The 25497-nt window shown below is 41.2% G+C and overlaps 1 protein-coding gene across 2 annotated transcripts in view; it reads left to right on the forward strand.

Annotated features, from left to right (window-relative positions):
• The window catches only part of LOC136872076 (inactive pancreatic lipase-related protein 1), a 344511-nt gene that overhangs the window by 171159 nt on the left and 147855 nt on the right, over positions 1–25497 (forward strand). For both annotated transcript variants that reach the window (XM_067145939.2, XM_067145944.2), the window contains exon 3: positions 445–664. In XM_067145939.2, the coding sequence (XP_067002040.2) occupies positions 445–664 (220 nt within the window). The remainder of the gene's footprint in view (positions 1–444; positions 665–25497) is intronic.

Raw genomic sequence — 25497 nt, forward strand, 5'->3', positions numbered from 1 at the left:
GTTATCAATGCTCGTTATTGATATGGTCTAAGCGGGGCCGATGGCCTAGATGTTAGGCTCCTTTAAACCACAAGCATCATCATCAAACATATAGACTAAGCAACAAAAGTCTAGATTAATGAATCATATTATCAAAATCGGTGTGGTAAAACTGTATAAGACGTTAATGATCGGAATTTGTATTTCCTATAACTTTTGTTATGTAGCATTTTTCGATAGGACCAATCCTTCCCGTAAACTATCATTTCATCCAGTGTGAATAATGTTTGTATAGCCTAGTGCGACGGTATCGTTTTGAAGCATTTTTGAGGCCTTTTGTTTTTAGAAGTAGCTAAAGCTGCGCCTGGATTACTTGTAGGCTGATTCAAGAGTTTGCTAAATGAAACTGAAGTTCTAATGAATTTTGTCTCTATGAATCCTATCTATTCTTTCTTCTTGTTACAGATGCGTTATGCCAAACTGAATTCACAGAATTTTTCAATTCTACGACAGAAGGTGTGGATGTGACGGAATTAGACACGAATGTGACAGTGGAAGTTGCAGAAGCAGTACCGCCTTCAGCTACAGGAGCAGATCCGTCAGGAGGTTCAACGTACGTCATAATAGAAGAAACTACCTCGCAATCAGATCCCGACTTTGGTATCCGATATTACCTCTACACAAGGTAAGACACATTGCAAAGTTAATACCTTATCTGCTTCGTGTTGCTATATATTCGACTAAAGAGATACAAAAACACAATCTATATGAGCACAAATCAACAGCTGATTTATACTGACATGCCCAACTAGCCCTACCATTCTCAGGTCTGTTTTCCTAATTTTAAAGAGAACAATGTTCACTTAGAATTATTTGTGACTGGGAATGTTCTTTCTTTCACTGTTTCGTTTTTGAGTACAGGTAAATCCGACCTGCTTACCAAAAAGTTTTAATCAACGAAGCATTTTATGTGAATTGTTGGATAGTTTGGAATGTTTTAGAAACTTTAAATATAATTATATGTTACTGATGACGGAATTTAATTCCGAAAACCGGTTTTAAAAATGATTTGTGATGATATAGACTGTGTCTTTAAATTTCCAAACGAATTGAGAATCATCAGCACTCTTTTTTAAATATAACTTTGCCATTCTCTGATGACTTTGGAACTTGTTGTATGTAACAACTCCAGTTCCAATATTCAGTTGCTATAGTGACAGCAGCCTACTCTGAAGTCAATAATTTTAAAATTAACTGCGATATGTAGGCCTATATCACCAGCTCCATGGTGTTGGAGTAGTGGGCCTGTCTCTTATCTGAAGCTCCCGGGTTCGATGGCCAGTCAGTCCATGGAATTTTTAATTCAGGATCGAGAACTGGAACGGGGTTCACGCAACCCCGTGAGACCAGCGGAAGTGCAGGTGATACAAGAAGTAGCGGATAAAGAAATCCAAGCAATACTACTGAGGATTTCGTTACGCTAACCACGTTACTCTCCAGTATCTGCAGGCCATCTGGTTAGCAGCAGTCCTCTTGGTAGGGCCAGGCTCTGATGGGCCGTTGAGTCACAAGTTTGCTTGTTTTGTTCGGTATAGCCGAGGAAACTCTCACATTACCAAAATCAAAGATTTTAAAAAACATTAAGCTTATATCGTCACTGACTCATTCTTTAGATGGCTATGGTTAGAACAGCACCCAACGCTTGTGAGAGTGAGTCACGTAAAAATGCAAGCGTATATACTAGCTTGATGTTGCAATAAGGCAGAAGAGTTCTCCATTTAACTCAATAGTACCCACACTCATCAAGACAGACTTCGTAATAGAAAGGGTTAACTATGGATACTATAGACTTTAGGAATTCCCCCTGCCGAGCTGAGTGGCTCAGACGGTAGAGGCGCTGGTCTTCTGACCCCAACTTGGCAGGTTCGATCCTGGCTCAGTCCGGTGGTATTTGAACGTGCTTAAATATGTCAGCCTCGTGTCGGTAGATTAACTGGCACGTAAAAGAACTTCTGCAGGACAAAATCCTGGCACCTCGGCGTCTCCAAACCCATGAACAGTAGTTAGTGGGACGTAAAACAACATTATTAGGAAGTCCCCCTGTGGTTGGGGGTGGTAGAATAATATCCATGGCTTCCTTCGCCTGTTATAAGAAGCGACTAAAAGGACTTGAAAGATTGGGTTGACGACCACGGGGCCGTTAGCTGAGTCCTCGCATTGTCTCCACTTAATTGTGCCAGGGTCCTCACTTTCATCTCTCCTATCCGCCCTCTCTTGGTCAACTCTTGTTATTTTCCAATTCGACGCAATTAGGTGTTGAGGTCTAAGGTGTATTTCAATTTCGCTCTATTCGTGGCCCTTGTCTTTACTTAGCCAATAGCTTTATTTTTCTAAGTGTCGGAACCCTTCCATTTTCCCCTCTAATTAGTGACTATAGAGAATGGTTGCCCAGTGGCAGTTCATCTTAAAAAAATAATCACGACCACGACCACCACCATCCGACCAATGGCATTAGGTTTACGAGTCTTAGGGTATCTTTCATTTTCGCGCCTTTCATGGCCCTTTGCTTTGGCCGGTAACTTCATTTTTCGAAGTGTCGGACCGCTTCTATTTTTTCTCCCCTCTGGTCAGTGTTATAGAGAGGATTGATCCCTACTTGTACTTCATATTAAAACAATAATCACCACCACCACCACTGCAAGAGGAATTGATGTATGCCGTAACTGGCACACCAGCTCAAGGTATTCATGGTAATCACTCGTATGGTTGAATGCTGCAGGTAGAAACAACTTGCTTTACGTCGCACCGACACAGATAGGTCTTATGGCGACGATGGGATAGGAAAGGCCTACATCCCCAGCATTTTTCTGGTGCGAAAATGGGAAACCACGGAAAACCATCTTCAGGGTTGCCGACAATGGGTTCGAACCCACTATCTCCCTGATGCAAACTCACAGCTGCGCGCCCCTAACCGCACGGACAACTCGCCCGGTGCAGGTAGATAGAACATAAAACTGGCCATATTCTAATTTCATTTATACAGATAAGTAAAGTCTGGAAATGCATGTAAATGCTTCTCGTTTTCTTTATACCAAACTTTGCAGACCGTATAGCCATCCCTTGAGACAGAGCTATGGAGCACTCTAATGGAACGAATCCATTAGCTCTGAATATATTCCCAGCTATATCGGCTTAATTCGAAAAGTGCTGAGAAAGCAGCATTTTAGTTAACATTTACCGTGCAGAGTTGACGAGAATACTTATGTTATATGTAACGATGAGCAAATATTACTTTTACAAATAAACATTTAAAGGAAAAAGAGAAATAATACTGCTGAAATTATTTCGACTTTCAAGAGAGCTCTGAGATACTTATACCTTAAAAATATCTGAAAGGCACAATCATAGACTGTAGGTATAAATACAGCAACCAGTTAATTATTAAGCTTGAAGAGTGGCGTGTGAATAAAGTATTGATTAAAAAGAGATAGTTGTAATAATATATTCATTTCACACCAGGCAAATGCCGGGGCTGTACCTTAATTAAGGCCACGACCGCTTCCTTCCACTTCCTAGGCCTTTCCTATCCCATCGTCGCCATAAGACATATCTGTGTCGGTGCGGCGTAAAGCAAGTAGCATATATATATATTCATGACTTACATTTTTTTACAGTTCACTTTACATCGCGCCGACACATATAGATCTTATGGCGACAATGGGATAGGAAAGGGCTAGGCGTGGGAAGGAAGCAGCCTTTGCCTTAATTAATGTACAGCAATATGTAAAATAGGAAACCACGGAAAACCATCTTCAGGGCTGCCGACAATGGGGATCGAATCCACTATCTCCCAAATGCAAGCTCACAGCAGTACGCCTCTAACCGCACGGCCAACTCGCTCGGCAATTTATGACTTACTCTTTTAAGTCTGGCTGAGTTCTTGTTGAAAAATGAACTCTTGTAGTATGTGGCCCACTTCGAAGTAGTATGATCCGTACTGTTGTAAACATGAATCCGATTTGTTGATATCCAGTTTAGATGTCCCCTCGCAGCTTCATAGTCGTCCTTCCCTTTCGATTGAGCGTTGATATCAGCAACTCTGATCCATATTGACAACAGTAAAAATCACACTACTTCCCTACAAGAGTTCCTTTTTCAACAAGATGTCCCCCTCAACCAGATATTACAAGAATAAGTCATGAATTATTACAACTATTTCGTTTTAATGAATACTTTATACACAAGACACTCTGCAAGCACAATAATTGACTGGTTTCTGTATTTATACTTACCGACTCTGATTGGTCCGCCTCTGTGGTGTAGCAGTGGCTCTGCCACGAAATTTGAAAAGTGGTACGAGGGCTGGAACGGGGTCCACTCAGCCTCGGGAGGTCAAATGAGTAGAGGTGGGTTCGATTCCCACTTCAGCCATCCTGGAAGTGGTTTTCCGTGGTCTCCCACTTCTCCTCCGGGCAAATGCCGGGATGGTACCTAACTTAAAGCCACGGCCGCTTCCTTCCCTCTTCCTTGTCTATCCCTTCCAATCTTCTCATCCCCCCGCAAGGCTCCTGTTCAGCATAGCAGGTGAGGCCGCCTGAGCGAGGTACTGGTCATCCTCCCCAGTTGTATCCCCCGACCCAGAGTCCGAAGCTCCAGGACACTGCCCTTGAGGCGGTAGAGGTGGGATCCCTCGCTGAGTCCGAGGGATAAACCGACCCTGGAGTGTAAACAGATAAAGAAGAAGAAGAAGAAGAAGAAGAAGAAGAAGAAGAAGAAGAAGTAGAAGAAGAATAAGAATAAGAAGTCTGTGATTGTGCCTTTCCGCTATTGTTACGGTTTAAGTATCACAGCACACAATCATTATAATTATAGACATTTTCCAAGAACCAAAAATGGACTTTGTTTTTTTACCTAATATCTTCATAGCCAAATGCCTCCGTGGCTCAGACGGCAGCGCGTCGGCCTATCACCGCTGAGTTGCGTGGTTCAAATCGCGGTCACTCCATATGTAGTTCGTGCTGGAAAAAGCGGAGGCGGGAGAGGATTTACTGCAGGTACTTCGGTTTTCCCTGTTATTTTTCATTCCAGCAACACTCTTCAGTATCATTTCATTTCGTCTGTCAGTCATTAATCATTGCCCCAGAGGAGTGCGACAGGCTTGGGCAGCCGGCACAATACCTATCCTCGCCGCAAGATGGGGGCTCCATTCATTCCATCAATGACCCGGTCAATGACTGGAAAACAGGTTATAGGTTTTCATTTTCACCTTTATAACAAAGTCGATGTTCAATCTCTGACATGATTTTTATACACTTTTATCAACACAGTTTAAATGCTTGTGAATCACTCATTTTTTACCTGTTTCGTTATTCAGTTTTTAGTATTTTTTCACCATTTTAATAATTTTCCACAATTCATTTAATCACTTTGTTAATGTCTGAGGATGACCTCTTTCGCAGGTCGAAATCAGTCCCGAGAATAACAATGAAAATAAAAATATACTTGTCAGTAAATTTCTATTAAATTTTTTGGACCCTATTTTAACTTATTACGTAATCATTTTGTCAACACGGATCGGTCAAGAAATGTATACCTTATGTATCAGACTCGTCATTTTCCCCTTTCCTGTCCTACCTCCCTTGGTTTCTTCTTGTTTTCTTCCGAAGTTATTAGGTGTGCTAAGCCTAGGGAGTCCTTTATTTTTACACCCGACGTGGCCCCTTTTTTTTCGAATGGTCAGACGTGTTCCATTTTCATTTATGATAAGTGTTAGGAAAGTATGATTGTCTAGTTGTACTTCCTCTTAATTATCACCACCACCAATCTCCAAGAAGAAAACAGGACCTTCTAAATATTTTTAGACTGCTTTATTCACGAGTTGATGTCAAACACCTTTTTAATGGTACGTTTTGAAACAATTTGGGAACACAAGTTACAAGATGTCTAAGGCGGATCTATCTCCACAGAAGCCATGAAGGTCCTTGGACAATTGGAAGATTAAGGCTTCCACTATCCGTAACCTCTACACTAAGTGGGGTGGACTGGTTACTTCTCTTCGAATGGTGCTGGACTGAGTACCTCAAATTGAAGCGCGCTGACTTTCTGAGCTCAAGTTGGCAGGTTCGATCCTTATTTCCTGTCGGTTGATTTACAGAAACGTAAAAATGAATCCTTGTGGTACAAAATTCCGGCAACTCGGCATCAAATCAAAATCAATAACATTATATTCTTTGAAGATTCTTTCATAGTGACGGCTATTAAGGGGAGCACGAGGGGGGCAGTGGTCCCCCACTTTGTGGAGAAAAAATAAATTTTTATTCCATTTTAGTCACCTAAAACTAAGAATTATTAAAACAACTGTACCGGGCGAGTTGGCCGTGCGGTTAGGGCCACGAAGTTCTGAGCCTGTATCCGGGAGATAGTGGGTTCGAACCCCACTGTCGGCAGCCCTGAAGATGGTTCTCCGTGGTTTCACATTTCCACACCAGGCAAATGCTGGGGCTGTACCTTATTTCCCACTTGTAAGCCTTTGCTATCTCACCGTCGCAGTAAGACCTGTCTGTGTCGGTGCGACGTAAAGCAAATTGTAAGAAAAAAAACTGTTGTCTTTTCGACTAATGTTTTCCTTTCATTTCTTTAAATATATAAACATACTTAGCGGAAGTACGCACAAAATATCATTCGAAGCAGCTAACCGATTCGTACAGCGCCACAGCAAGTAGTGCGTAGCAGCAGCGTGTAGAATCGCGATTACAATGTGTTCTTATGAGGACAAGTCCGTGTTCTGCAGCATGCCTGAGAGGGGAGGAACGTTCACTTCGTTAGTTGCTACGGAAGGGTTCACGCCTGCTCCTGGCGACTGTTTAGGGTGACAAGGTTTCATTTCGCCCCCAATAGCTCAGCAGTCGTTTACTCCTCCACTACCTTCCTTCTCCTACTCGGCGCTTCCTGCAGGTTGTACCATCAGATAATACTCGCACTTATAGTATGTGCTGTAAGGAAGGAATGCAGGGATATATTTGTGCGAAGGTCATGGATATGATTTACCCGCTTGCCGCGCGCAGTCAATGTGTCCCTGTAGTTCTATCCAGTGCCTGTTTCTTTCTTAGCCTGACAAGACAGTTTGCGGCATGGTTACTTTGAAGCCGTACATTCTTCTCGCATCTACTAATCTACATGTTAAAAGAGATCACCAAAAACAGTTTTGGCTAGTCCATCCGTCCGTTCTACTGGACCGATTTGCTTCATTTTTGATTTATTCTTTCCGGAATTACCTGTCGGTGAATCATGAGACATTGATAGATCTCTAAGTTTAGCCAACTTTGAGTAATCATAAAACCAAATCATAAAATGACCACTTCAATAATTGCAGGCGAAGGCTTACCCTAACCCGCAATACATTCTGTACTTATGAGGTTGCTAACCGATTAACATTTTCATCAATATTCTGATATATGATTTTCATTCTTAGTAATGTAATTGCATGCAGCCATGTTTGATTACTATACCTCTCATGCCAGAAGGTATACACTTCCTCCGATCACAAACGAATACTATTCCCTGCTAGATACTATTTGATTCTCTAACCTTTTCCAGCTTCAAAATATGTTCAACAGATGGCAGAGCGTTATAATTACTTACCAGCTGCTAAGAGAAAAAAGTCTACGTACCAACAGACCCCATCATGACATACGCCTTAGACATTATCTAGGAACATCTATCGAAGGATAACCTGGCTACACTAGAAAGAGAGAAGGCCATGTATCTTGAAAAGTTCTCTACCTGGCAAAAAACGCTCCTTCGAGACTAACCTATGAGCTCACAAGACAACCATTCTATACAGAAGAACTGCGATTAAAAATACCATTGCCTTCTACGACACAATACCGAGCTTTACATCAAAACGTCAGGATAAAAAAAGCGAATATATGGATAGATTTTCACCAAACAGACGGCAGAATGAATGAATTCTGACTACAAAAGGCGACATACCATAACGCTCTTCCTATTAAATATTCATAAAACCACTGAAAAGGGCAGGCAAAACAATATGACTACGTCAGGCGTATGAAGAACGGGTATCTGCTGCGTAGCAGCACGGGTCCACCAGTATAACATTAAATACTTTATTATATAAATATTTGGAAACATTTAATTTTGGATTAATTGGATTGGAAATAAATATTTGATTCGGAATTGGAAGTGGTATGTAACTACTATGTTTTGGAAAAAATGGTTTGGAAATAATAAACTTGAAAGCTGTCCTACTATCAATTATCACACAACGTGACCTAAATTAACAGCTGTGAAATATAAAGATGGTTGTGCATAATGTTTTTTGTTTTGCTCCCAACTCCCACTTCTAATTCCCAGTCGCTGATACGGCTCCTCCATGTATGTTCCTCTAATTTAGAGTTACGAGATGATGATTGTCTACAACAGTTGTATTTTCCAGTAACGTCCAGATCCGTCTCCGTTGAGATAGAGTTCAGAAGTAACTATTTCGTCTCCAGTACAACACGGTCGTGAATATTAAATATTCATTGAATTGGTCCACAATGGGAGACGCACTCTACAGTGTAGCTGGTAGTTTATATCCCTTCTAACAGAATAAATATGATCTAGGCCACCATAGTTTAATTGGGTAGGAAATTGGTTGCACTATCGTAAGGTTGTTCGTTCAGATCCCACTGGCTAACCATTTTTATTTTGTACTTAACATCTCACCAATATGTACTACGTGTACTGAATACGACCTAACACGTTGAAACTTTATTTAGAGTGGATCAAGTTTGTTGCTTTCATTGATCTGTCTCAAGTCTTATCCTTGGCTTTGACAATGTGCAAGTAGCAGAAGTTTGACAGCCGCTAAAAACACAATTCTTTTGGTATTCCGTTCTTGTGATGAACAGTGTGAAAATGAAACCAACAGAGTGGGCTTAGGAGACTAGTCACCCTGTGGGTAGGGGTGGTAGAATAGGTAGAATGACACCAACGATATCCCCTGTCTGTCGTAAGACGGGACTAAAAGGGGACCCAGGGCTCTGAACTTGGGCAGCGTGGATTGGCGACCACGGTCCTCTTAGCTGAGTCCTAGCATTGCTTCCACTTACTTGTGCCAGGCTTCTCACTTTCATCTATCCCATCCGACCTCCCTCGGTCAACTCTTGTTCTTTTCCAAACCCGACGGTATTAGGTTGCGAGGCCTAGGGTGCCTTTCATGTTCACGTCTTTCGTGGCATTTGTAATCCTTTGCCGATAACTGCATTTTCGAAGTGCCGGATCCCTTTTATTTTCTCTCTGATTAGAGTTATATAGTGGATGGTTACTTAGATGTAGGCCTACTTCCTCTTAGAACAATAATCACCCCCACCTTAGGATACTAGAATAGCAAGAATGGACGATGTAATTAATCTCGTTCACTGGAACACAGTTTACCCATTTATTTAAACCCTATTCACAGTCCTTTACTAAGTACATTTTCTTCAGGCTTTCTTCCCTTACATGTGGAGTGGCGGGTGTGAACTGTGTCGCGAATGTGGACGTGACCCTGTTTTACGGCCATGTGCCCTTCCTGACGCAACCCTATGCCGAGGGATGTAGTTACCATTGCGTGTTTCTCTGGGGGTTGTCTGAATACGAAGGGGAGAGTATTGAGACAAATACAGAAACCCAGTCCCCGAGCCAGAAGAATTCATCAGACGTGACTAAAATCCCAGACCTGGCTGGGAATCGAATACTTGACCCTTCGAACCGAAGGCCTCAACGCTGACTATTCAGCCAAGGAGTTGGACAGACTTTGATATAGAATATTATTATAAAAATAGCCCAGTTAATATCTTTTATGTTTGTGTGTATGGAGTCCATTTACTCTCACATCACCTCGTTAAATAGAATGCAAATTATTCTTCAGGGTCCTTCTTCTAAGTTATTGAGTGAGGTCATATTTAATATTTACTACATGCTAAATGTTGCTGAAACTTATTGAGTATGTTTATCGTGAACAAAAATTGAAGTTTGTCCTAAATTTGTTAAATTGAAGCAACAATATGACCGGTATAGATGAGTGGCTAGGATGCATGGCTTTCACCCACAGGTTTCGGGTTCATTTCGGAGTACCAGACTGTATTGATGAAAGAAGTGATGCACTATTGTGCCCGCAAATAATGCTAAGTTCCAACTCGTCACAAAAACAGCAAAGTAGCCCACATAGATCATATATTTTGAAAGAACTAATACAACCTGATACAAATGATCATATAAGGCAAGACAGAAGTTCCTCCTACGGGTGGGGGTGGTAGAATAACACCCACGGTATCCCCTACCTGCGGTAAGAAGCGACTGAGAAGGGCCCCATGAGCGTGGGTTTGCGACCACGGAGCCCTTCTGGCATTATTCCATTTACTTGTACCAGGCTCCTCACTTTGAACTATCCTACCCGATTTCCCTTGGTCAACGCTTGTTCATTTCTAACCCCGGCGGTTTTAGGTTGCGAGGCCTAGGGAGTCTTTCATTTTCACGCCCTTCGAGGCTCTTGTCATTCTTTGACCGACACCTTCATTTTTCGAAATGTCGGGCCCCATCCACTTTTCCCCCTATGATTTGAGTTAATAGAGGATGGTTGCCCCAGAGTACTTCCTCTTAAAACAATAATCACCACTACTACCAGGACAGAAGTGAAACATGGCGTTAATGAAGAAGCTAATTCTGTACACGGAATCTCCGACAGTCTTCGACATCAACGATCTGGCAACCCTGATATAGGAATCCCATTGAAATAATTTCTTAGCAAACAAAGTAGGGGTCCACATAATACGAAAAACGGAAAATTAAACAATTCCCTCAATTGTGCCTAAAGTTGAGCGACTAAAGGACAAAAGGACTAAGTTTGAAAATGTTGAGTCTTGGATAGCTCTATGAAAATAAAAAAAACAAATTTCGGAAATCACTTCCGTCTTAAATGCAGTTCCGGAAAAGAGCCTAAAATCGCTTGTTTCTTTACTCGTTTTCTTTTTGATTCAATTCCTAGCCTAATTACGGTAACTTATTTATATAATTCTTTCTGTAATGTGTTCCTTGTTTCAATAACCCCAGGCATTTTTTGATTTTTTTTTAAATGTCGACACCGAATGTAGTAAGTGAAACTGCACTGACTCACATTATCGCTCGTAGTGGTGCTTAAGTGAAACAATGTATTGACTCACATTAGCGCTCGTAGTGGTGCTTAAGTGAAACAATGCATTGACTCACATAGCTCTCGTAGTGGTGCTTAAGTGAAACAATGTATTGACTCACATTAGCGCTCGTAGTGGTGCTTAAGTGAAACAATGTATTGACTCACATTAGCGCTCGTAGTGGTGCTTAAGTGAAACAATGCATTATCTCACATTAGCGCTCGTAGTGGTGCTTAAGTGAAACAATGTATTGACTCACATAGCTCTCGTAGTGGTGCTTAAGTGAAACAATGTATTGACTCACATTAGCGCTCGTAGTGGTGCTTAAGTGAAACAATGCATTGACTCACATTAGCGCTCGTAGTGGTAGAAAAAGGCAAACTGCTAATCTAAACGACCGAATAAGGATGATTAAGAAAATAATTGTAATTTTTAGGAATAAATAAAGAATATATTCCCATACTTTATTGTATTATATTATATCTACCTAAAAATCGTAGCTCTTATCCCTAGGATGCTTTTAACATTGAGTTGCTTGCCTGACGTGCCAGAACTGTGGACGTTTCCATGACGGTTGGCATTTTTGAAAAAGAACTCTAGCTTTCTCTATCGTAGTCAATAGAAGATTTATATTTCCACGATATCTTAGCCTGTGAAGACGGCATATGAAAAAAAAAAGGTTTTCTAAAGGTATTGTACGTTTCGTATGAGTGAAGCGATCTGAATTGAACCTACAATCACTTTCGTCACCATAAAAAGCCCATTCATTGTGGGTAAGCATCTGTGACACGATGATGCCCTTCTTGTCCAGAGATTGTGGTCTCTCCATAGTTAGATACATCATTCGTTATTATGGTAATTAAGCGTCTTTGAAATATTATTGACGTTCACTCAAAGCGTACAGATGTGTGGGAATTATTGACAAGGTGGAGGTTCTGAGGAGGAGACTTCCGTGAGTAAACTACAGTACTTTACTGCTCACAGCCTTGGAAGTTGCTGTCCAGCAGTCCATGAAACGTGTAATTCTTAACACAAAGACACTGCGTCCTTGCTCTTGAAAAACAAGCATCGTCTAGGGGCCGATGGCCGAACGATTTACAACTGATCTCACGTCAAGGAAACACACTATGCTCTTCTTCTTCTTCTTCTAAACGTTGTCTCGCCTCAATTCAGGAGCCATTATTCTGGTTCTGAAACGCCATTTGGCACGAGTGAAATGACTGACATGAGTTGTATTTTTGTTGGGGGACAGTTTTTAGTTTGTCAACGTATTCATGAACCTCTTGACATCGGGTAAACAATTAGGAATATGCAATATACATGTTTCACCGAAAAGTAGAATCCAGATTTCCTGGGACATGTAAGCTTTTAGGTCGTAAAGTGCGAAGGACCACCCGTGAATTGAACAAAATAAGACGTCGTTTGTAACACAAGCTACAGATTCGGTTCAGCAATACTCACTGAATTCTATTCACAAGCAAACTGTTGATCTTCGTGTGTCATGATCACATCAAGGCTGATTTGTCTGAGTGACAGTTTTTCCCGCTAATTTCCACTTCTTTGAAATGAATAGGCAGCGACTACATGGACGTGAAAAGCAGCGCTGGCACGACACAGTATAATGCTGGCATGAAGCCTCTCAACTTCAGACTACATGATGCATAATATCGTACAAAATGGCGAGCCAAGATTAAAACAGCGGACCCATACACCAGCGGAAAAACGCAAGGAAGAATAAGAATAAGAATTTTGTCCAAAATTAGAGAAAGATTTGCCAGAAGCAGACAGCAGCCAGCAGCAAGCATATCGAATAACATCGATCTATTCTCAAAACGTTTCTGAACGTCTTATAAAGATCAAAAAGTATATCTTCAGATGGGTACACCATATATCAGGGCACAAGTAGGTGGTATATTTCTTTCTTGGATCAATAAAATTGCTCACTTCACTTAGGAAACTGAACACAACTCGCCGCCTCGGATGATCTGGACAGAGATGGAATGGCATCGCAATCACTGATAGTTTCTCACCTGTATTTGCTTTGTTGTCATATTCCTGAGTCCTGACAACTTGGCTAATCCCAAAACTAGAAGCTCGCTTCCACTTTTCTGTACTTTGCCGGTTAAATAAATTCTTTGGACGTTGGAGTGAACACCTTCAGAAATTCTTCCATTGCCTCTACGTAGCCCTTACCTCACTCACTGTGGGGTAATATTAAAAGGTAGTTTACCTCACTTTCCTATGCGATAAGTATTAAACTGGCTCCATAGCTAAATGGTTAGCGTGCTGGCCTTTGGTCACAGGGGTCCCAGGTTCGATTTCCGGCAGGGTCGGGAATTTTAACCATAATTGTTTAATTTCGCTGACAAGGGGGCTGGGTATATGTGTCGTCTTCATCATCATTTCATCCTCATCACGACGCGCAGGTCGCCTACGGGAGTCAACTCAAAAGACCTGCACCAGGCGAGCCGAACTTGTCCTCGGACACTCCCGGCACTAAAAGCCATACGCCATTTCATTTCTTTTCAGTATTAAACTGAAACAGATCTGGAGGCCATCCGATCGATCACAACTGAAAGACTGGAAAGAATGTCTCAAAGGATGTGGAGGTGCCTAAACGTGCGTGTCCAGCACGCCGAAGCAGATATGGATTATTGACCAGCCTTAGGCCTATACAGTTTTTAATAGGGTGTATGGATATTCCGCGCAAAATTTTACATCAACACGACGAAGTAAGATTATTGATTTAAATATCTTGAGTTGAAGCTGTTCAGAAGAGTGAGGTACTGAAGTTGAATGACATAGCTCGAAAGGGGGTTGTCTTCCGTAAGCGGTGTCTACAGTCTAGCGCAGTGATTCCTTTATGAATATCTGAGACAGCTAACCCAATTAGACATCGCCAGCGCAGCAAATTCAATATAGGAGATGTCCTGTTCATTGGTGCAGAAAGCATCTCTCTACTGAATAGTTCTGTAAATATGTTTAAGTGTCGCAAGAGTTATTTAACGAAAGTCTGCCGGACAAAGGGTAAAACGGATCACTTCTGCTATTGCGTCCTTTGAAGTACATTTTTCTACAGACTGTAATCAGAATGTTAAGATTCCAACTGTTTGAACGAATTGAGGAGATGCGGTTTTATCCTGCGTTCTGAAGTAGTGTAAATGCTGATTATGAGAATTCAAGTCCGACTCGTTGGCTTCGGTTCAGAGGGTCCCGGGTTCGATTCCCGGCGCGGTGGGGGATTTTAACCTTCATTGGTTAATTCCAATGGACCGGGGGATGGGTGTTTGTTCTGTCCCCAACATCCCTGCAACTCACACACCACACATAACACTATTCTCCACCACAATAACACGCAGTTACCTACACATGGCAGATGCCGCCCACCCTCATCGGAGAGTCTGCCTTACAAGGGTTGTTCTCGGCTAGAAATAGCCACACGAAATTAATTAAAATGAGAATTCAAGAAACAGCAGAGCTAATGGAATGATTATATCATTTGAGACATTCTGTTTACTTCGAAGACTATTATACACTTCATTTGCTGCTTGGACAAAGTGTGTACGAGATCATTTTTAATTTGAATATTTTGTGTATCATGAATGAGAACGATTTTCAAAATTTTATCAATCAGTGTTGTATTAGCTATAGCTTATGTTAGCAATGTGTGGGTTGTGTTCTAGCGTGTCAATTTTAGTAGCAAATGCTGCTTTGTATGCGTGGTGTATTGTGCTACTAGTTAAGAATAAAACACCGATTCACAAGGTGACTCATTATTATTTCACATCAAGGTCCATCCGGTAATTATAATAAATTATCTGGCTTATCGAAATAGAAAAACCAAAAAATGACTTGAAACCAGAACTCTTCACTCTACGCATGCACGCGTTTCGTGATTCTGCTTCAACGTTTGACACGGCCGTTCGGCATTTCGTTATTTGATGTAAGCTGCTCGTGAAGCAAGTTATACAGCAGTGTCTGTATTATATTCTGTACTGAATTAAAACCATTAGTCATCTTTGATCTGCATGTAGGGCTGACAGCCAGGTGGTGAATTCTCTATCAATTGTTTACCTAATCCTAAATAATTTCAAAGAATTTGGAAATTTGTTGAACATTTCCCTTGATAAACTCCCTTGATAAATCCACGTGGTTGTCCCTAGAGGGGGAGGGGGAGTTGAAAAAAAAAAAAGAAACAGAAAAGTTACAGTTAACACGAACAAGTATTTTGATGGTTATGAACCATGTCCTATCCCTGTATTATTTAAAAAAACACACTAGGAACTTCTTTTCTGCACGGTTCTTTTCGATGATTTCATGAAAATGCAGTGGAACTTCACCACAAGATTTGCATTCCCATCTCACGGCACTTTCGCTTTAGAAACTTCTTCTCAATGCGAGGGGAGTGTTTTGGAAAGTAGACTAGTTTATGGTTCATTGAGGGATGGTGTTCCTCCTCAGGATGTTGTCTTTTCCATAGTGTACTTATTCATAATGTATGGTCACCTGAAGAACGCTCCGGCAACAGGTGCGTTTATCATTTGTATTTGCCCGCGGTCCAGCTATGCCTGTAATCTGCATGATCATTATAATCACTGTCAATAGGACACGAACTTAGATCAATATCGTGTTACTGGTTTCAGGTTCCACTTACTACTTTTACGGTTCTTGGAGACGCCGAAGTGCTGGAATGTTGTCCCACATAATTTATTTTACGTGTCGATAAATCTACCTACATGAGGCTATCAGATTCAAGTTCAGTCTTTAAATACAAACCAAACCAAACCCCATGGCACTACAGCCCTTGAAGGGCCTTGGCCTACCAAGCGACCGCTGCTCAGCCCGAAGGCCTGCAGATTACGAGGTGTCATGTGGTCAGCACGACGATTCCTCTCGGCCGTTATTCTTGGCTTTCTAGACCGGGGCCGCCATCTTACCGTCAGATAGCTCCTCAATTCTAATCACGTAGGCTGAGTGGACCTCGAACCAGCCCTCAGGTCCAGGTAAAAATCCCTGACCTGGCCGGGAATCGAACCCGGGGCCTCCGGGTAAGAGGCAGGTACGCTACCCCTACACCACGGGGCCGGCTTCAGTCTTTAAATACTCTATAATATTTCCTGTTGTTCCTCTTCCTGATGTTTTCTGCTTTCTTCGCTGTCATATTTGTTATGGGCTTGGTGCCTTGATTGCTACTTTGGGAACACTCTCCGAAATAAGCGTCAAAACCCATCAAAACAAGATCACGAAGGGAGTAAAATGAGTTTTGGTTTTGCACATCCTTCTATTGTGACTCCTAAAAACCATGTGAACAGGTATTTCCGGAGTGCGGTGCAAAATACAAACGATAAACAAACGTGACACTGCGCCGCGCAACCGCTGATAGGCACAAATATCAGTCACGAAACTGTTCCGTACGCAGCACTGAACAGGTTAATGTTTAAGCTGTTGTACCGATTACCCGCAGCATAGCGTATCGAAGAGGAAGTGCGACATCTTCACGAGTTACCGTGGACCGCCGCACAGATGGCACTGCCATCCACAGTGATGACTGAGCGCGAGAATACGCTATGCCCGCAGTCTTTGAAAGGTCAGACTTTTTCGTTTTCCCTTCTGATTAAAATAAATGCGTTATTATTATCTAACATAATTTCCCTTAAAATAATAATCACCATCACTTAAAGTAAATATAAAATACGAAATGAACAAAATAAATAAAATGAAATAATAAAAATAAAGTAATAAAATATAAGATTGTCTTTATTACTTTTTTACATGGTGTGGATATTTTATTACTGTTTACAACACGTTGAACCCTTTGCGAGCTGATGGGATTTTAAAGTACATGGAATATTGGCATATACATTAAACGGCCTTCCCAAGTCTTCCTAACAGCTGTCGGGACTTCTATGTCCCATCTCGAAGATAAAAAAAGGTATTAATGAAGTGGTTTTCAAAAGTTGCCAAAGATATCGGAATACATGTCGGAGCAGCTGATAATCTGAAGTAACTGAGGTGTACATGACTGGGCATGCCGTCACGCTGAACGCGTATACTCCAGTATCCACAAGTCATTTAAATGGGAAGAGGAAGTACAAGGACAACTCGAGATATTGAGGGAGATTATTGAAAATTACGGAATAAAAATCAGTGTGGGAAAGAGTAAGAGAATGGTGTTGACTAAAGGAGGAAGGGAAGAGAATAATTAAAAATTTACTATTTTCTCAGCTACGCAGAGAAACATCGAATCATGGATAAGTTTTAGGCTTAGAAGACGAAATAATTTTCAATTCCTTACACAGTGTTCAGAATTTTAATTAATGTTTTCCCGTTAAAATTATTCGCCATTGTTTTGTTTAAAGCCTGTCTACTTTATAGATCTAATATGTCCAACACCATCTTCCAAAAGCATGCCTTTCCCTCCATCAAAATAGCGTCGTTTTTCCATCCATATAACTTGCACTGGTTGACTGGTTACGCGGTCGGAGTTTTGTCCACGCAAAACTGTCTATCCTAGCCCAAAAACATATCCATGTTAACAAAGAGAAACAACCTTGAAATTGTGGAAAGCTTGAAGAACTTGGAAGCGAACTGATGCAGGATGCAGAGCTGGACATGGAAATCAGTAAAATGATTCAAAAGGGAAATGCATTCTACCAGGGTGTGAGAAACCTGGTGTGGAGGAAGGAAGCACCAATAAAGTGTAAAGAGGTGATGAATAATATGTACAACTTCCCAGTACTGGAATATGCAGCAGACTCCTGGACACTGACAAAAAGATAGGAGAATAGTATCCTGACCAGTGGAAGGTCTCCCTGGAGTAAGGGTGCAACCAACAAATGTTTCAAAAGTGAGATTTCAGTGGAAATAGGATGTATCATTTGCCTCTATCCTGTGGTGTCATCTTTCGTCTTATATTTGAACTTCAAGCTGGTCTACAGCCAGCAGAACTTTGTCCTCCGTGGTGTGAGTATGGAACATCAGTCAAGATGGCGGGCAGTACTTGTGTTAGTTCATGGCCAGGTGTAATAGATCATTTAAAAAGTGGCCATAGATGAAATCACATCTATATTTGGAATATTTTCTTGACATATTTATTGTTATAGTTGTTATTTTTATTATTACAATGATAATAATAATTTCGTGTGGCTATATCTAGACGAGTGCAGCCCATGTAAGGCACGCTTTCCGATGAGGGTGGGCGGCATCTGCCATGTGCAGATAACTGCGTGTTATTGTGGTGGAGGATAGTGTTATTACACTGATACTAACTGCTATCACTTGTGCAGCAATTGCATTTACAGGATTTCTCTTCTATTATATACAAATGTACGGCATCATATCAATATTCTAAAGGCTAATGCCTTGTCGATGCAACCACCGTCTTCTTTCATTGGCTTTTCGTTTCAGTTCCATTTAATTGTCACAACCTAACCTCTTCTTGACGTCGCCCAAATACGTCATCCTAGGTCTTCCTCTTCATTTCTTTCCCAGCACATTCCCTTCAAGAATGTTAGTGATGAAAGTGTTGTGTCTGATAACATGTCCAATAAATGTTAATTTCCTGTTTTCCATTTCCTTTAATAATATTCTCTCTTCTTTAACTTCCCTTAAGACTTCCAGGTTGGCTTTTCTTTCCGCCCAGCTCGTTCTGGTGATTTTCCGCCATATCCACACTTCAGCAGCTTCAAGTCGATTCCTTTCTAATTTACCCAGAGACATACTTCCACATTGTTTTCCATTATATAATTTCCAATTCATAATTTATTTTTAAAAGCTAAAGTTGTGTTATAAAATATTGTTTTTAATAGATGAACTCGTTTGTACACTTGAAAATGCAATTTGTTCAAGTAGTGTATACCATGAAATAGACCCCGAAAATCATTTTCCTTTCTCCTGAAAAATTACTGATATGTTGGTTCCGTCCTTCTTCCGCGCAAGACTTCAAATTGTAAGATGATAGGAAAGACAAGAAAGGACAGAGTAATAAAATTTATAAATACGTCTGGAAGGAAATAGGAGTGGAAAATTTTTCGACAGAATGAAGAAGGATAAAGTTATATGGTCTGGATGGTAAGAAGAAGGCTCAGACTAAGGTGGCTGAAGACAATCAAGAATAGCATAATTAGAAGAAACCTGGCTTGGAGCAAATTAAGGAGAAACAATGGTGATCGGATAGAGGAAGATGGAAAGGTGCCATAAACATCCCAAACCGGCGGGAGCTGGACAAGGGAAATGGATGAAATGAAATGTCGTATGGTTTTTAGTGCCGGGATATCCCAGGACGGGTTCGGCTCGCCAGGTGCAGGTCTTTCTATGTGACACCCGTAGGCGACCTGCGCGTCGTGATGAGGATGAAATTATGATGAAGACAACACATACACCCAGCCCCCGTGACATTGGAATTAACCAATTAAGGTTAAAATCCCCGACCTGGCCGGGAATCGAACCCGTGACGCTCTGAACCGAAGGCCAGTACGCTGACCGTTCAGCCAACGAGTCGGACAAGGGAAATGTATGATGATGATGATGATGATGATGATGATGATGTTTATGACTGGACTTTTAAAAATATAAATCTTCAAATGTTAGTCGTGTAATTTTATATTAGTGAAAATCCGCAGCCTGTTTCCAGCTATTTGACCGGGTTAGGAATGGTATGAGTGAAGCCTCCTCTAGCGGTGAGGATAGGCACTGTGCCGGCTACCGAAGCCTGTCGCACTCCTCTGGGGCAACGATTAATGACTGGCAAACCAAACCAAACCCCATGGCACTACAGCCCTTGAAGGGGCTTGGCCTACCAAGCGACCGCTGCTCAGCCCGAAGGCCTGCAGATTACGAGGTGTCGTGTGGTCAGCACGACGAATCATCTCGGCCGTTAGTCTTGGGATTCTAGACCGGGGCCGCTATCTCACCGTCAGATAGCTCCTCAATTCTTATCACGTAGGCTGAGTGGACCTGGAACCAGCCCTCAGGTCCAGGTAAAAATCCCTGACCTGGCCAGGAATCGAACCCGGAACCTTCGGGTAAGAGGCAGGCACGCTAACCCTACACCACAGTCCCCGCTTAATGACTGACAGATGAAATAAAATTATATTGGAGACTGTTGCTGGAATAAATGATAACAGGGAAAACCGGAGTACCTGGAGAAAAAACTGTCCCACCTCCGGTTTGTCCAGCACAAATCTCACGTGGAGTGACCGACATTTGCACTATGGAATGCAGTGGTGAGAGGCCTGCGCGCTGCCGCCTGAGCCACGGAGACTCCTGTAACTTTATATTAGTACTGTTAAATAATGATTAGGCCAGTATCCAGTAGTCGGGAGATAGTGGATTCGAGCCCCACTGTCGGCAGCCCTGAAGATGGTTTTCCGTGGTTTCCCATTTTCACACCAGGCAAATGCCGGGGCTGTACCTGAATTAAGGCCACGGCCGCTTCCTTCCATCTGTGTCGGTGCGACGTAAAGCAAATAGCAAAAAAAAAAAAAAAATGATTAGAGAAAGGATCTGTAAGTTGATACGCTGAATATTTTCAAGTAGTCTGCCAGGTTGATACAACCGTGTTTATTGAATGGGACTTGTGAGTTCCACCCACAAAAATTCTAGAAATTTTTGAAAATTTATGACTAGAACTAATACATTAATTTTAATTATGTTAGTGGAGACAATTATATGTCAAAATGCTTTCATTGCATATGCAGGACACAGAGGGTTAAACAGATTTGGATACTCAGAATCCATTGTGTTTTATGATATCTTATTGGTTTTATCTCCTCATTATTTTTTCCAATGGCGTAACCATACAGAAATAACGCGATCTTGGAAGTTAAGTGACATTGGGCATGGTCAGTACTTGGATGGGTAGCCACGTATGCTGGCTACATGAGAATAGTAAAGGAATTCACTACGCAACTGCATATACGGTACACTCTGGCTCAGGATTCCTGATCACTGGCTTGTGGCCTAACTGTGGGCACCGACCAGGTCACCAACCTCCAGATTGGGATTTTCGGAGACGTCGAAGTGCCAAACTTTTATCTTACGTGCCGGTATGTCTACTAACACGAGGATGCCGTATTTGAGAACCTTCAAATAAATAGTCCATTCCATGTGGTAGAGACAGCGAGCGTGCCTCTTATCTGGAGGATCCGGGTTCGATCACTGGCCAGTCCAGGGTTTTTAATTCCAGACTGAGCCTCGTGAGAGCAGCTGAGGATCTGTCTGATACGAGAGTCAGCGGACTGGTCATGAAAGCCAAGCAATATGAGTGAAAATGTCGTTACGTTGACCATGTGTACCCCAGTATCTACAGGTCATCTAACTGGGGAGCAGTCATCTTGGGAAACCAAGGCACTAACGGACTGTTGGGCCACCAATTTCTATTTTTCAAATACCGGACGGAGCTGGGACTAAATCCGCCGTGGTCTCAGAAAGCCAACACTACACCGTCTGAGCCACACAGACCGGCCCAAATCCACTCATCAAATCATCAATCACCACTGACCTACATTTAGGGCTGTCACCCAGTCTTTTCTTAAATAATTGCAAAAGATTTAGAAATTTATTGAACACCTTCCTTGGTAAATTATTCCAATCCCTAACTCCTCTTCCTATAAACAAATATTTGCCCCAATTTGTCCTTTTGAATTCCAACTTCATATTCTGATCTTTCCAACTTTTAGAAACAACACTCAAACTTATTCAACTACTAATGTCATTCCACGCCATCTCTCCACTGACAGCTCGGAACATACAACTTAGTCGAGCTTTTCTTTGGATTTTTTCCATTTCTCGAATCAAGTAATCCTGGTGAGGCTCCCATACACTGAAACCATACTCTATATTAGGGTCTTACCAGAGACTTACAAGCCCTCTTCTTTACATCCTTACTTCTATATGCCTTGCCCAGTCTCCCGGACGTTGACGATCAGTATGGACAGTGCTCTTCGATCTTCAGCAACACGGCAGGCTTGTGCGACGGTTCGTATTCAAGTCCAGTCTTGAATGTTCTTGAGACATGACGTTCTTTTTCTGCCTACTCTTCGCTGTGCTTCGATTTTCCCTTTAAAATGAGTTGTAATACTGCATATCTTTCACCATGTAACACATTCCCCAAGTACGCAATTTTCCTGCATTTGATGTTTATCAGTAGTTCTCTTTTAGAGTTTGCTCTCTGTAATATTTGTTCGTTAGAGACGTGCTCTATCCAGGAGACTCTTAGCTTTTTCATCTAAGAATTAACATTTCTAGAGCTTCCAGTCTTTTAATGGTGGTCGTTTTTAAGTTTCAACTCAAAGCAAAATTGACCAAACATAACATTTTACCATTCACTGTCTCAGTTTTAAGTTTAAGGCGTCATCACACAGTAAAGCCTTCATTTTCTTTAATGCTGACCTTGCCATTTCTACGCGGGGCTTAATTTCCAGATCTGGGTTTAAATCATCTGATATCCAACAAACAAGGTATTTAAATTGGTCAACTTGTTGGAGTTGTTGATCTTTCAGTTTCAGAATAGATATAACTCTTCCTCGACTGAAAACCATTAGTTTAGTTTTCTTAGTGTTGATTGTGAGACCAATTTCTTCTCCAACTGTATTAAGCTTGTCTAAGTATATTTTTACACCCTTACTACAACCCCTAAATACCCTCATAACCATGTGCAGAGGTCTGTACACTTTCCGTCTTACTAACAGTGTATAACTTTTATACAACGTTTATACACCGTTTATGTGAAATTCGTTACTAATAAACCGCGTATAAGCCTCCTGTGTATACATCTGTTATAGTTATTCATTGAATTGCTTATACAGACGAGGACCCTTGTATAAGCGCTGTATAGTAGCGAGTAGCGGAAAAAGAAAGAAAAGAAAGAAATAAAGGAAGAAAGAAAGAAAAAAGAAACGAGTGAGCAGTTTATTTTCGTGGTATTTATTGTCCACAGTAATATAATCGTGGTGAAATATTCGACTTATCCATTTAACATTGAACACACATTGAAAGAATGGACGATAACGTTGATGATCTTCACGGTATTTTAAACATAGAAGACATACACCATTCAGAGGTTATGGAGGCTAGATATCTTCGTAAAGTAAAACACTTTAAAGAGACGGAATGACAATGAATAACGATAAAAGAAATGATGGTTGGGCGTATTTTTGTTTAATAATGTGTTACTGCTTAATAGACTTTTGAAATTGGGAGTTTATTATACATTATCTGCCACTACAAAGATCTTTATCAAATTTGAGTACCCTATAAAGGAACATATTCCTCGACATAAAAATGGTATAACTTGAAACCCCTACGTAATATGATTTCCATACTTTGTACTTGAATACGCAGAAATATGATGTATAAATGGCTAATAGAAACTTTTTTGATCAAATCTTTATTTTAGCTACAAAACAGGTTTTCCTTTCTCCTGAAAAGTAAGGATTTTGGAATGTGTACACTTTTCAACTCGCCGATTCACTTACAATTGCCCACGTTTTCCGCACTATCACAGTTAGGAGCTATTAATCTTTTGTTAAGCTTTGCCATTTATTTTTTGGCGTTCATTACACAAGCAAGCTGAAGAAATGTTGATATCAGTATAAGCCAATTTTCAGCTGTCTCACTTTGTGTTGCCACTGCCTTTTCGATATGCCGTGCTACTGCGCGACTTTCCGGAGAGTTTTGCTCGTAGATAACCAGCAGAAGCGATCATAAAGGCGGTGAACGTGCGAAAAACGCCAGTGAACTGTAGGAAGAGATTCCTACGCCTTGGAACGAGTGTATACGTGCTGTATAGTAATACAATGCGCATACCACGTTTATTAGTAAGAAAAATATAAAACGCTTATACAGGGTTTATTCACTGTATAACTATACAAGTGTTAAACAACTGTATAAGGACTTTTTATTAGTAAGACGGTTTATTTACAATCCCATTCATGTGATTACCACAATGAAGCTCTTTTCTTATTAATTGACCACCTAGCATATGTGTCAGAGAGTAGTTAGTTCCTAGATGGATTACAATGAAAAATAAGATTGACTGCACCTTTGTGTTGAGCAATATCTCTGCGATACTGAACTAGTTAATCAAGATGTCATGACATTCCTCCCATAACAACACATCCCCAGCGTAATGGACATAATTATTGCTTCACACATAACATAGCTTGGATGGTACCTGTAAACAGTTAATGATACATAACACTCGTGCGTGACAAATCTACTGATGGACTAACCGCACATAATGGAAATAAGGCACGTTAGCTAAATGAATCAGGGAGATATCTATGTAGATTAACCTAAGGAATGCTGGGAGCAATGAGACTGGGATTCATAATTTATTACCAAGCTTAGTTACCAAACGTCTATCCATATTTTCGCATATTGTCCAGCTTGTTCGTATTTATTTAAAAGGTTCTAATCTCACTGTCGGCAGCTCTGAAGATGGTTTTCCGTGGTTTCCCATTTTCACACCAGGCAAATGCTGGGGCTCTACTTTAATTAAGACCACGGCCGCTTCCTTCCAACTATTAGGCCATTCCTTATCCCATCGTCGCCATAAAACCTATCTGTGACGGTGCGACGTAAAGCCACTAGAAAAAAAAATATTTAAAAACTTGCTATCGTGCCTATCATGGACAGGTCAGCCATGTACTGTAGTCGGTTCTGTTAAGGAGAGAAAAGTAATATGATTCGCAACTTGAGTAAAAGTATGAATATGGTGGTTTGTCCGTAAAATGACATGTTTCTTAATAAGTAAACTTTTAATATCATGATGGGATAGATCTGTGTGTCAAGTACCAGTACAATAGTTATCATAATATGTACGATACAGAGAAATGCCAAAAAGACAGAGAAAGTTATCCAAACCGGGCGAGTCTGCCGTGCGGTTAGGGGTGCGCAACTGTGAGCTTGCATCCGAGAGATAGTGGGTTCGAACTCCACTGACGGCAGCCCTGAAGACGGTTTTTCCTTGTTTCCCATTTTCACACCAGGCTGTACCTTAATTAACGCCTTGGCCGCTTTCTTCCCACTTCTAGGCCTTTGCTATCCCATCGTCACCATAAGACCTATCTGTGTTGGTGCGACGAAAAGCAAATGGTAAAAACAAAAAACAAAAACAAAAAGTTATCCAACTTCCCAGCTCCTCCTTACCAAGATTCATAGAAGCTGTTTCGCTTGTTGGGGTAACTCCTTTAGATCCTACCTCATACAAACGTTCGCTCGTGGCAAGCATTGGGACAGAAAATATTGTTGAAGAAACAATATCTCGTATTGCAAGTTGTCCACTTCATGACCGTATCGATGAGTATAATCAACAAGTATAATTAAAGAACCACCTAATCGA

Source organism: Anabrus simplex, chromosome 1, assembly GCF_040414725.1.
Source record: "Anabrus simplex isolate iqAnaSimp1 chromosome 1, ASM4041472v1, whole genome shotgun sequence".
Classification (NCBI taxonomy): domain Eukaryota; kingdom Metazoa; phylum Arthropoda; class Insecta; order Orthoptera; family Tettigoniidae; genus Anabrus; species Anabrus simplex.